This window comes from Marmota monax, unplaced genomic scaffold, assembly GCF_021218885.2.
Source record: "Marmota monax isolate L192 unplaced genomic scaffold, Marmota_monax_Labrador192_F-V1.1 WCK01_AAM20220418_F8-fsc00055, whole genome shotgun sequence".
Classification (NCBI taxonomy): Eukaryota; Metazoa; Chordata; class Mammalia; order Rodentia; family Sciuridae; genus Marmota; species Marmota monax.
The window spans coordinates 9,732,818-9,746,391 of record NW_026695205.1 but is presented as its reverse complement, the minus strand read 5'-3'; the positions used below and the strand labels follow the sequence as shown (position 1 = coordinate 9,746,391).

Genomic DNA, 13,574 nt, shown 5'->3' with positions numbered 1-13,574 from the left:
TTTGATGATAATGCTCTAGTAAGAGGAAAAGCCATTTTTCAGTCTGTTTAACTTAGAACTCACGAGCCCTTTCTAGCAAGGCACTCTTACTTAGACTTAAAACTGTAGATAAATTAGGATAAGGGTGGGAGATGTGGAGGTACCTAAGAATAGGAAAATGTGAAGGAGATGCAAACCATATTTTTCACTGGAAGCATATTTCAGATATTGGAAATTAGCTGGAGCCAGAAGGTATTTTAGTTCTTCCCTCCCTGCTTGTTCTCTTGCAAATAAAAAAAGGATTTTTCCATACATAGGGAAAGTCACTCATACAATTGCTATAAATTGCAGTGAGAGCTTTCATGGATATTTCAGTATTCCTATAATTTATGTAGGTAAGTTGATTTTTTTAAAATTGCTTGCACTTTAAAGCCTTCAAATCTAGGTTTTTGTGTTAGTAAAAGAGCCTGACTGATTAGTAAAATCCCTAATAAGGTTCATGTTCTAATAGGAGAGCAGAGTCCCAATGTATCACTGATGCAGAGAATGTCTGACATGCTGTCAAGATGGTTTGAAGAAGCAAGCGAAGTTGCACAGAGCAATAGAGGCCGAGGAAGGTCTCGACCTAGAGGTAATTTTTCTTATTAATTATAAGCATCAGAAAGCTGGCAAAAGCTGCTTATGAAATCCATTTATTTATATCATCTAAGTTATACTGTTTTATATCTATAATAACCATAAGGTTTGTATAGTTTGTCCTTTCCAGTTACGCCAAATCTACCCTTTATTTTGTTTTTCTCAAAAAAACAAAATAGAGAAGATTCTGAAATTCCTCATTGTTAAGCCCTTTTTAAGTGTACTTTGAGAATGGAAATATGCAAGATTCTATGAGCAAATTTTTATATCATTGAAAAGATTGATTAGTTTAACAGGAATGTGTTGTAGATAGATTTTTTTTTTAAACCTCACTACTAAACCTATTTGGTCAAGTGAACCACACCACAGTGGCTGTTCTGGTATTCTAAAATTATAAAATTTGTTTGTGCTTTGCATCTTTTGAAATTGTTGATTTATTAAAGCATTCAATATTTGAGTTTGCACTAACCTGTTTTTGGAAGGTGGAACAAGTCAGTCAGATGTATCGACTCTCCCTACGGTCCCATCGAGTCCTGATCTGGAAGTGGGTGAAACTGCAATGGATGTAGATACTCCAGCTGAACACTTTCTTCAACCTTCTACATCTTCTGCTGTGTCCGCTCAGGTTCATGCAACATCCTCTTCTACAGAAAGCCCTCATTCTACTTCTTTGCTGTCGTCTCCAGACAGTGAACAGAGGCAGTCTGTTGAGGCATCTGGACACCATACACATCATCAGTCTGGTGAGGATATTACTCTTCAAGTAGGCTGTTGTTCCTCTCTTGATTTCTGATAATGGAAACTTTACAGATTGTTTTGAAAGATACTAAATCACACCAACTTCTTGCTGGAATAAATGATCAAAATGACATACAGTGTATGAACATGTGACCTAAACACAAAATTCAAGTTTGCCTAACTTGTGTAAATTTTAACACATAGCAAGAATCTTCAGTTTACACATAACAGTTTTGAAAAAAAATATGTACCAACAGGTAGAGTTTTGGCATAGCTTAATGCATTTCATTTAAAGATTATTTACAAATCATTATAGACCAAAATATCTTTCTAGATTTATTTGGTTATGTATGTATATTAAAGAGATAGTAAAAATGTAGCTTGTTGTTATTAGTTCTGTGGTTTTATATTCTTGATTATTTTTTCTTCAAATCATGAAATACTTTTAGTATGCTTTCTGTTGGATATGGTCTCTTGTTAACAACACAATATGCTTAAAAAAAATGTTTCTCCAATACATTTATGTAAAAAATAAGTATTTTACTAAATCCTTATCTTCTTGACACTTGATGCTATTGAAAATAAATCCATTCCTAAATTGTTTAAATACCGTTTTTTTCTCTTCTATGAAATGTACAGTATTTAAATAGTAATTTTCAATAGATATGGATATAGTTTAGTTGAGATTTTAACTAAATACATGTAGTCATAATAACCAATAAGATGTTTATTTATTTATTTTTTTAAGGTTTTCCTAAAGAAGCATTTTACTTGATATTGAGCCAAAAGTATTAGCAAGAGATACAGCTGGTGGGCCAAGCTGAAACCTATAAAAATTCCTAACAGCTTCACTGCCAAGCTGTCACTTTATTCTTGCTTCTCTAGAAACTGATGCCAGATCACCATATATGGGATGTTTTAAATTGAGCACTATTTTTCAGTATATCCCATTTATAGTAATTCATTTTCAGTTTCTATAGGAATAGAAGCCAAGTCAATTACATAACTGTTAACAGTATGTACATTTTATCCATGATAAAAGCTAAAGATGACCTACAAAATTAGTTTTTCCACGTTTTGATTGATAGCATTTCAACGAAAGGGCAAGTAGAGTATTTTGTTGGGTTTGAGACCTAGGGCAAAAGAAGTTAAAAATTTGTTTGCCGAAGCAGGTAAATTGGTAAAAGCAAAAATTTTTAAAGTGATAGCATTCTTGGATATATTTGTAAAGAGTTTGATGAATTACAAGTTATCAGGAAAACTTAGCAAGAAGACTATCTGATCCATGCTCAGGTGCCAATGAGTCTTACCTAACTCATTATGATTGTTTATTCAACACATTTATGAGTTAAATATTTTGGGGCTTCATTCTAAAACTTTTTTTTCATGGATAAGTAACATACATTAATACTGTATTTCAAATTGCTAAGCTCCTTTTAGTAAAAATACTAGTCATTTGAATCGCTGAAATAATTTTTTTTGTGTTGATCGTTGTTAGAATATTGCTTAGCACCTTTGCCCATAAATTTTTCAGAGAGCAAGGAAATGTTCTTAAGTGAGAGATTATTGAGAGATTTTTGGTTGACTAAACTGTGGATAATTAAAATATTTTAGTGATTCTGAAATAGACTATTAAAGAAAATAATTTGATATTAAATATAATATCTAAAGGTTATGACTGTAATTGTTCTGACAGTAGCCCTTTGGTTTTTCCCAGAGTTCAATATTTCAGCAGTAAGAACTTAATGGGTTTTGTTTTGTATTATGTTTGCTTTTTTGCACAATCACTTTCACATGTAAAAAGATTATCAAAGTCCAGATAGTTTTATAGATATGGGGAATTGTCCGTTGGGGGACTATAGTAGTGGAAATTTCAACATAGAGCCAGGATTCCTGTTAGTACCTTGGATAGAGACAGAAAATAAAAACAAGTATGTTTCTGTCTGCACTTGCTTTGCTGCAAAGACTATGTAAATGTTTATCCCTTTCCTTCATATCCCTTGCATTTCCAATATTGAAGGAAAGGGACAGTGTGAAAAATTGCCAGGCAAAACTCCACACTGGTTGAACCCTAATTTTTTGGTTTTCTTAGTGTACAACTTAATCTATGGTGGTGAAGAAAGTCATGACCAATTTCAGGGGGTATCCCACAAGGTGGGTCTGAGAAGTCAACACTGTTGCCGTCCAACTACACAAAATGACTATTTACCCCTTCCCATCTCTCAAATTTAGCACTCCATGCATCCTTGACCCACCCTCAGCTGGTAACTTTTCATTCACAGTGAAAAGAAATGCACTCATTTTCCTGCTATTGAATCTCCCAGCTTTCCAACATCTGTGTCACATTATCTGTGGTAGAAGCAGAAACACATTTTGGAAGAAATGTTTCTTTTCCTGTCAAGTGCTAACTGTTGCAGTTCCCATCCCTTTACAATTTCTCAAGGACTTTGTTCCTCCCACATCATTATTTCCTGTTCTGCTGAATTCTTCCTTTTGGCCTCAAACATGTTTTTGTCTCCTTTCTTTAAAAGATCCACTCTTAAGAATTCGATATTTCCTTATAGCCACTTTACTGCCTTGTGTTTCAGCCCCTTTTATATAATTATGGTCCTCAAAATTGCTTACATATACTGCTTTCATATTCTTACGCATTTATTCACCAACCAACTGAAATCTGCTTTTTAAAGTCGTCCTTCTCTGAAACTTTATTTTTATCAAAGCCACAAGTGACTTCCATTTTGCCAGATTTACAGGATACTTCCCTGTTAGTATCTTCATAGATTTTGTTTGACACAGTTTCATTTCAGAGTCTGTCACTTCTTTCTTGGAACGTTCTCCTTCTTGGCATTGATGACACCACATTTGCCTGTTTTACTGATAGGTTGTGTCTCGTTTTCAGTAACCATCATTCTGAGTGTCTTATCTACTTCTTGTCTACCCCCTGGTCCTGGCTCTCTTGTTTTTTCTATATACTCTCTATTCCTAGGTGATTCTATCCATCCTCCATAGATATTAATGATGCCTCTAAGTTTATAACTCTTAAAGTTATATCAATAGTCTGATCTTATACCTCGAGTTCCAGCCTCCTGTGTGCAATTGCTATTATTATTATTTTTTTAATATTTAGTTATAGGTGGACACAATATCTTTATTCCATGTGGTGCTGAGGATCGAACCCAGTGCCTCACACGTGCTAGGCGATCGCTCTACCTCTGAGCCACAACCCCAGCCCCGGTAATTTTTATTTTTATTTTATTTTTTATTTTATTTATTTTATTTTTTATTTTATTTATTTATGTGTGTGTGTTTGTGTGTGTGTGTGTGGGGGGGTGTGTGCTGGGGATTGAACCCAGGTCCTTGTGCATGTGAGTCAAACACTCCACCAACTGAGCTATATTCCCAGCCCTATAATTGCTATTTTTAACACTTCTTTTTGATTATGTTTAGACATCTTGAATTTAATCAGTTCTGCTGAAACTTTATTCAGCCTTCTACCTTTTCTGACACCAAATCAGTTCTATCTTAGTTCATTTATGACTAAATTATAATGCTACCTATTTGCTTATTTTAATAGGCCATGAGTTATTTATTCTCTCCTCTCCTTCATGTCTCATACCCAGTTCATCAGCAAGTCCTATTGGTTCTGTTTATAAAATATTTTTACTTCCTTTCCTTTTACCATAATTTCTTGTCTCCTTGCCATCTACTTTGTTTCCTTATAAGTTATTATCCATGGAGCAGCCAGAATGAGTATTTTAAAATATTAATCAGATTATATAATTGCTGTTTAAAATCTATCAAACTCTTTGTTGTGGACCTATAAGGATCTACATGGCTTTCATCTGATTCTACTTTCTCAGTCCAAGATGAGATGTTCCAAACATACTGATTTCCTTTCATTTCCTTTGATGTGTCAAATTCTCTTCTGCCCCTGTCCTTCTTTCTGGTTCTGAACCTAAATTGTTACTGTTCTCAGTACCTGGGAAGTCTACCCCATAGCTTATCACATGGCCAACTTCTTTTTCCTTAGGTCTCAGTTGAACTACTACCCAAGAGAGATCTTTTGTAACTGTCCTAGATAGAGTCCTTTTACTCTCTGTAAATTTTTACACTCCTTTCTATTACCCTGTTTTATTTCCTGAATAGTGCTTACAAATTTTTCTAATTATTTCATTTTGACTGATTTGTTTATGACATTTCTTTTACTGGAATATGCTCAAACAAAAACAGGGACATGTCTTATCTCTAATGTTTTTGAGTGTGTCCCTCCAACCCCTACAATAATAGCCATTCTATCTATGAGAATTTAGTTAGACCAATTTAAAATTGGTCTAGCAGAGTATAGTCTATTTAGTGTTATTTTGATGATACCTAGGAGAGATGCTACGATTAGGTATCCAGTTATCATTTTGGATCCATTATCTTTCCTGCACTGCCTAGGCCATATTTAAGACTGTGTAGAGGGGCTGGGGTTGTGGCTCAGTGGTAGAGCGCTTGCCTAGCCCATGTGAGGCACTGGGTTTTAACCTCAGCACCACATGAAAATAAAGAAATAAAATATTGTGTCCATCTACAGCTTAAAAAAAAAAGACTGTGTCGAGCCAAGCCTGGTGGCAAATGCCCATAATCCCAGCAGCTCAGGAGGCTGAGGCAGGAAGCTTAAGAGTTCAAAGTCAGCCTCAGCAAAAGTGAGGCGCTAAGCAACTAAGTGAGATCCTGTCTCTATGTAAAATACAAAACAGAGCTGGGGATGTGACTCAGGGGTCGAGTTCCCTGGGTTCCATCCCTAGTACCAAAACCAAATAAATACAAATTTTCTAAACATTACACACATTTATATATTATGTATATTTGTGTATACATTTTTAAAAAGATATAACGTGTATTTCTATGTCTGTTAAGCATACTGTTTATTTAGTTAATTGGTGAGTTCCTTTCCTAGCCTCGTTAAAAAGAAAATTTAACCTAAGGGAGAAAAAAGCCACCAATTAGCCTCAAAAAAAAAAAAAAAATCTCCTTTAAATAGCACTGGAAACACTGAATAAATGATTCCTAAGATTATTGTAACTAAATCTTGATTTTTCAAGGAGGGAGCATAAGTGTGTCTATCTGGAACCTGCTGCTTATTTGCCATATCACTAAGTGGTTCTAGAATGAGGACTTCTATCCTCATAAAATGTCTTGGCCGCTCATGAGGGAGGGCTTGGAACTCGGGTGAAATTGGGTGAATTCTTTGTGAGTTTTTTCTATTTGGTTTTGATATTTAGAAGAATTTCACAAATAAGTACTCTTTTATTATGGTAGTCTTCTTCTGAGAGGTAAAATGACAAACCTTATGGCTGTATAATAATGCTTTATATTATGTTGCTAAAAGCATTACTATTAGCTGACTATAAACATAGTATCTATATGGAACTGTAAAGGAAGTAGCTGTGCCTAGGGCATCCTACTTCCTACTAGCAAATTTACTAGGAAGAGCTAACAATGAGAGACATTGATGATACTTGAACTATTTTTTAAATCTTAATTACTAATTGAATAAAATTATTTCTAATAATAGTGATTAGTGTTTCTGGCATGATTGATACTTGAAACAGTAAAACAAAAATTTTACTCTTATAATCTGTATATGAGAGGCTGAAAGTTATTTGGTAGTTTGTATAGTTTGCTGTCACTGAGCGAAATTCTACATGCTCTAACCACTAAATATACCACTGTCAAGTCTTTACCCGTATGTACTGACTCCCTTTTGGTTATAGCTGATGAAGTTTATAATTCACCTATCCAAAGGCAGGCCTCCTCTTACCCCCTGGAGTCCACCTCCTTGGTCTACTTCAGAACCTCTCTCCTGCAGTTGCTCACTTTTTATGCATTAGCTTTTCTCCTCCCCGACGATTAAACAGTTTAAATTAGGACATAAACATACATATTATCTCCCAAATTAAAACATAAGAAGCTCTCTTGACTCTCTTTCCCCACCAACAATCTTCTTATTTCTCTATTCCCTACCAATAAGACTTCTACCAAGAGTACATGTCCATGTGCTTTGTGTCTCTACTTTAATACCTCCCCATCCTCTTGAACCTGCTGTACTCTGGTTCTGGCCCATATTATTACAATGAAACAGCTCTTTTCAGTGTCATCAGTTACTTGTTGCAAAATCTAGAGCTCAGTATCTTCCAGTGCACCACCAGCATTTGATAAAAGTGCATACTTCATCCTTGACACACTTTCTTCACTTAACCCTGTAGAACTCTGGTAGCTCAGTTCTCCAGTCCCCTGCCAAGCTGTCCTTTGTGCCCTTTCTCCTCTTAAACATTGATGTCCTCTGGGTTCAATTTGTAGACCTCTTCTGTCATCACTTGCTGTTTGGGGGCTTACAGTAATGTCACCAGTGACACTGGATTTCTGTCTCCTGTGAACACTGGACTGTTACCTAGTCTTCATTTGTCCACCTGGATGTGTATTCTCTCTTCTCCCTAGCTTGACTCTTCCTCTTCATTGTTCCCCACTGCAAGGAATGATAACTCTGTTTCTAATTACTTAGGCCAAAAGCTTTGGGACCACTTTGTATAAACTTTCAACAAATTCTCTTGCCTGTACCTTTAAGCTGTATCTCACATCTTGACAAGCTTCCCACTGAGCATTTGCCCTTGCTCTTCATCCCACCTGGCACACTCTTCTTTAGATATCTACAAGGTTCACTCCCTCACATCCTCAAGGTCTTTGTTCCCAGGGGCCATGTACAAGATAGCATCTCCTCCCCACCATCTCCTTCCCTCACTTTATTTTGGCAGTTTCTTTGGTAAGTCACCACCATGGGACACTACAAACACTTGTGTATGTTCATTTGCAGATGTCTGTTTTTCCCTTAGAACACAAACTCTTCAGGAGTAGGGACTTATTTTGTACACTACTTAATTTATTCTCAAAGCCTCATACATAGGAAACACTCAGCAAATACCTATTTGCAAAATTTCCTGTTATTTTTCTTTTCATCTGAATCATTTCTTCAGATAAAGGTTAAGAAAGCTTTTTAAGAGAGCTTTGTAAAGACTATAATGCATAACTTTTTATCACTTTAATTAAATTTTAGTAATTTGAGTGCAATTAGTGAAGTAACTTTAAAAAATTTTATGTATAGATTAGATCATTTAAGCGATACTTTATAATTGGTATTTATTTCCTAGTGTCATTTTGTTAAAAATGTTAAAAGTGAAAATTAGGAAAGGAATGTTCAATTTCAAATCTTGTGCTGGTGATATATAGTGTAGCTTAGTGGCAGAGTGTACAGCATAGTATTTTGCTTATGGAGGACCTTATTTTTATATTGTTTAATTACTTAAATATTCCTGGAAAAATGTGTTTAATTCATCATAGTTTTAAAGAGAAGCATTTGAGTGTCTGTGTATACTTTGTCTCATAATTAATGGCCAGTAATTTCTTCTTAAGCAGTAATTTGTTTTTATTTTTCATCTATGAGTGTTTAATTTATATTCTTCCCCTCTTTAATGTGTTACCAAATTCTTCTTATTTTCCACCTTATTACTTTCTCTTGACCTTTCTTTTCCTGTCTGTGTCAGAATTTTTAAGGGGGCCTGAGATAGCTTTGCTCCGTAAGCGCCTGCAACAACTGAGGCTTAAGAAGGCTGAGCAGCAGAGGCAGCAGGAGCTCGCTGCACGCGCCCAGCAGCAGCCTTCCACTCCTGATCAGTCTTCTCAGGAGGGCTCTTCCCAGGACCCTCAGGCTTCAGGTTATTAATGTCAAGTGTCCTTTAGCAGCTGATAACATTGTTGTTTAATCTTGCTCGTAATGAGATGCTTCCCTGTCCCCATTCAGACTGAGAGCTAATGCGCTTCAGCTTATTAGCTTATCCCTCCCTTGCACATAGCCGTGTCCACATCTCAAGTGAGGGGACAGATTGGCAGCAGCATTGGCCAGAGCTGTGAATATAAAATAATCCCTTATTTGTAACATATTTGGAGAAGGGCAAGTGTTTGTTACTTTTACAGCTTGGTGTACTTTCTAATAATTATCTAGTGAATTTAGAGCCTGCTGTTGTTTCTGTTGAAACTTTGTATATGCTGAAATGAATCTATGCTTATGGGCTCCTAGCTCTTCTTTGTTTGTTGCTTTAATAGTTAGCTAATTCATAAACCTAGTAATGCTAGGCTTTAGAATTATAGTATGGTTAGGCCATACTAACATGCTGAGTCAATCATTCCCTTCTGTCATGAGATTGTTTTTTCAATATTTGTTCATTTATCCTTTCTATATACAGTTAACTTCCTAATATATAGGACAGCCAAACTACTTCATGACCTCATTTTCCTGTTCTTATATTATCAAATTCTCATAAAATAGTGATAATCTGTGCCACTCTGGAGTATTTTGATGGCTTTATTCTTTTAAGAACAGAAAAGTTTATAATGCTCAATATTTGTTGGGAGAATTAATGAAAGGCACAACAAAAAAATGTTACCTTAATTCTTTTAAGGTGAACAATATGTACTGTAAATCCTGCAGTATAATTATTATAGTAGACGTTATAAATGTTCACTTAGGTTGTCATATTAATGAGTTTATAAGATGTTGACATTCTGCCATCCTGAGCATTGATGAGTTTGAGCATTAATTACTTTGGGGACTCCTATGTAATTACTTGGGATTAGTTTGTATTGTATGTGAGCAGAACTGGACAGCCATCACTTTATAAATATCTGTTCTAGTGAGTACGCTGGTGGCAAAAGCATATGGAAATATAAAATAAATCTTAGCCACTGTAATATAGATATGATGGTTGAGACAAATCATGTTCTTCATGTATAATTCAATGTAATATTAACGGAAATTTATCCAGGCAAAGGTGTCTCTTGAGTGTTGTTTTTTTTTCCTATAAGAGATCTCTTCCTACCCCTAAAACTAGCAGTAGGAAAGTTTGATCAGATTACAATAATGCCATTCATTAATAAAACTGTTAGCATTTTATGCTATAATAACACTCTAAACCAAAGTATTTTGAAAGTAAAAAGAAATGAAGCATAAAAGTCAATAAAAAGGTAAATAATATGTCCCTACATGTATAAATATCTTTAAAAATACTGAAATTTAGCAGGTAACAAACCAAGTATTAAAGGGATGTATGAATAGAAAGCACAATTGTCTTCATCTACAAGAAAGAAGTGTACATTGTAGATGTGAGAAAAATACTTTGAGACTTATTAACCTTTCATATCTAGTTCAGAAATTTGAATTGAAACATTTTTTTTTTTTTTTTTTTTTTTTTTTTTTTAGAATCACAAATTTAGGGTGATTATATGGCTTCCATGAATAAGATGGCTTTCTAATCTCTCAGTATTACTCTAGTTAATAACACCATCTGGCTTGTGTTCCTTAAAAAGCTAAAGTTGAGTAGACACCTTGCCAGATCCGAAAGTGAGAAACATCTTTTCATTGTTATTGGGCATCATGGTTGGGGCCCTGAGGCAGTCCATGTGATCCAGTGTTAGAAACCATGCTCCCACTCAGCCAGGCTGCACTCTTCACCTGGCAATAAGATGCTTAAATGTTTTGGCAGCATGCAGGTGGGCCCTCATAAGTCTCATCTGTGGCACAACTTGTGTTCATTTGTCTGTGGCTCTTAACTATTACATTGTCTGGCAAATATTTCATACTCATTCAAGACACAGGACTCATGAGAATCTTTTGTGCAAGGTTAAGTGGAAGATGAACCCATAATACCTTATTTCTGTGGGGAAGTGAGATCAAAATATCAAACTACTATGCAGAAATAGTAATCTACATTTTTAGTGGGATCATATAGGAAAGGATTTGATAGTAGTTAATGATAATCCCAAGTGGAATATTATCTATTTAGTTGTCCATATTTCTTGGCATTTGAAGACTAAAACATAATCCCAAGGTATCAAATGAATACCACCTTCAGTTTCAAATTATTATTTAAAGTAAGTTACATAAAACGTTGTTAAAAGATTTTTAAAAGTGATTTTCCTTTTTTATTTTCAGCTGTGAACTCTTTCATCAGTCTTCTATGGAAGTTCTGATTTGAAAGATGTAAAAGTGGCTCTCTTGATTTAACAGTGGAGGGAGATGAGTGATGAGCCACCCTGCTTGCCCTCATGCTGCCCGCCAGGCTCCTCTGGTCTTCCAAGCCCAATTTGAAAAGCACTGTTCTAAAAGAGTCTCTGACACCTACAAATGATAATCTTTCAGAGTTAATTTACAAAAATAAGATTTTTTCAAGTCAGAATATGTTATTTTAAAATATTTTTAAAGTATATACATATTTTTTTCTGGACTTTTAGGAAATATAACTATTTAGGGAATACAGTATAAATAATTTTCTAAACTTCTAGGAAATACATAAAAAATATCTCAGAGATTTTTGTTGTTTGTTTAATTTTAATCACAAAGAGGTAGATTTTTCTTCTTCATGTCATTATTTTGATATTAGACTGACGAATTCTTGCCCCTGGCCCTAAGACTGGATAACCCTGGATATAGGTCATTATAGGTCATTTGACTGCCTTATGCTTCAGTTTCCCAATTACTAATTTATTTAGATACTATACCTTCCACAATTTGCAGAGGTGGCATAAAGGTGGGTTAGACTATATTGCATATATAGTATTTATATTTCTTAATAATAGTAGCTTTCACTTACTATTTTAAAATGTCCTCACCTCAGGGACATTCAAGGTTGATAAGAGTTCAGGGATCTGTATTGAGCTGTATCAGTGTTTACCAGGTGAATACCCTAAATAGCTACTGCAGAGGCATTCAGCATATGGCTGATTTTAAGCCCAACTCTTCTTTTCCATTTCAGGTCCCCGAAGTCATGGGTTGCTGGCTCCTGCTCAGAGTGACAGCACCCTGTGGATTCTGCTGGTACTGGCCCGACCACCACAGAGCCCCACTGGAGCATGGAGCCAGCCTAGAGAGGGTCAGGTAGGAACTGTTTTTTCACTCTATGGCACGGTTTTGCCAATTGGAAAAAAAAAGTAACTTTTATACCCCAAAAATGGGTATAAAACATTGGTGATTAATTTTGAAAAAGGGCTTTTCAAAACTGAGCCATATTGGAAAAAATCAGCACTTACACGATCTTGTGCAAGTAGACTCACTATTTCCCCAGATTCCCCACAGTGTACATAATGGCAGTCACATTGTAGCATTTCTCAAATAGATACATTTGATCCATGTTTCTAGTGTTTGTAAAAGTAGTTAGTGATATTTGCCTACTTCTGTAAGAACTTTTTAACTGCTTAAATGACTGAGTCCTAAGCAACTTTAAGTGATAATATGTTCCATAGTTTTCAGAACATTTTTGTGTTACTATTTTTCATTATCATATTTCTGAAAACTAGGGAAGTAGCAATAACATTAATTGCCCTTTCCTATGTGCCACCTGAAAAGTTTATATGGATGACCTCATTAAGTCTTCACAAGAACACTATGTGGTAGATACTATGATAAGGCCCATTTTATACGTGGAAAAAGTGAGACTTAAGCAAGTTAAATAATTTGTCCAGAGTTACAATTTAACTGAGTAAAAAGCCACATTCAAAATCAAGAAGTGTGGATGAAGAGTTATTATTATTTATATAACAACTATTATATATTGACAATTATATAATTGTCAGTCTTTTCTACAGGGGAAATTCTAGTGTTATTGGACTAAGATAATTTTCTGAAGACTGACCTGCAAATTTTTTTGGAAGTAATTGACTCTAATATACACTGAGCTTAGTATAAAATGAGCTTTTACTTAAAGTTTATTTCTACCTTAAAAATAATTTAATTCTAGATGGGCACAGTGGCGCATGCCTGTAACCCTAGTGGCTCAGGAAACTAAGGCAGGAGGATTGAAAATTCAAAGCCAGCCTCAGTAATTTAATAAGATCATGTCTCAAAATCAAAAAAAAAGTGCCAGGGATGTGGCTCAGTGGTTAAATGCCCCTGGGTTCAATCTCCAACACAAAAATAAAATAAATAATTTTAAACACTTTACATATGCTGATCAACCATATTGCATTTAACATTAAATTATCACTGACCATATATTCAGATTTTACTTTGTGGTGGTATTTCATGGAGAGATGGAAGCAATGTGGCAAACAGTTGAAGCAGTCAGTGTAAACTAATAAGTACAATTTTTTATATTTGCTCTTTTGATGGTTATTAATAACTTAAAAACATT

General features: G+C 35.0%; 1 protein-coding gene across 6 annotated transcripts in view; it reads left to right on the top strand.

Annotated features, from left to right (window-relative positions):
* Dcaf6 (DDB1 and CUL4 associated factor 6) overlaps positions 1-13,574 on the top strand; it is a 111,419-nt gene that overhangs the window by 50,557 nt on the left and 47,288 nt on the right. For 4 of the 6 annotated variants that reach the window (XM_046429978.2, XM_046429981.2, XM_046429980.2 and 1 more), the window contains exons 9-10: positions 491-610; positions 1,098-1,358. In XM_046429978.2, the coding sequence (XP_046285934.1) occupies positions 491-610; positions 1,098-1,358 (381 nt within the window). Of the gene's footprint in view, positions 1-490; positions 611-1,097; positions 1,359-8,936; positions 9,108-13,574 lie in introns of all 6 variants that reach the window. The other 2 variants (XM_046429976.2, XM_046429977.2) reach the window with 1 other exon arrangement.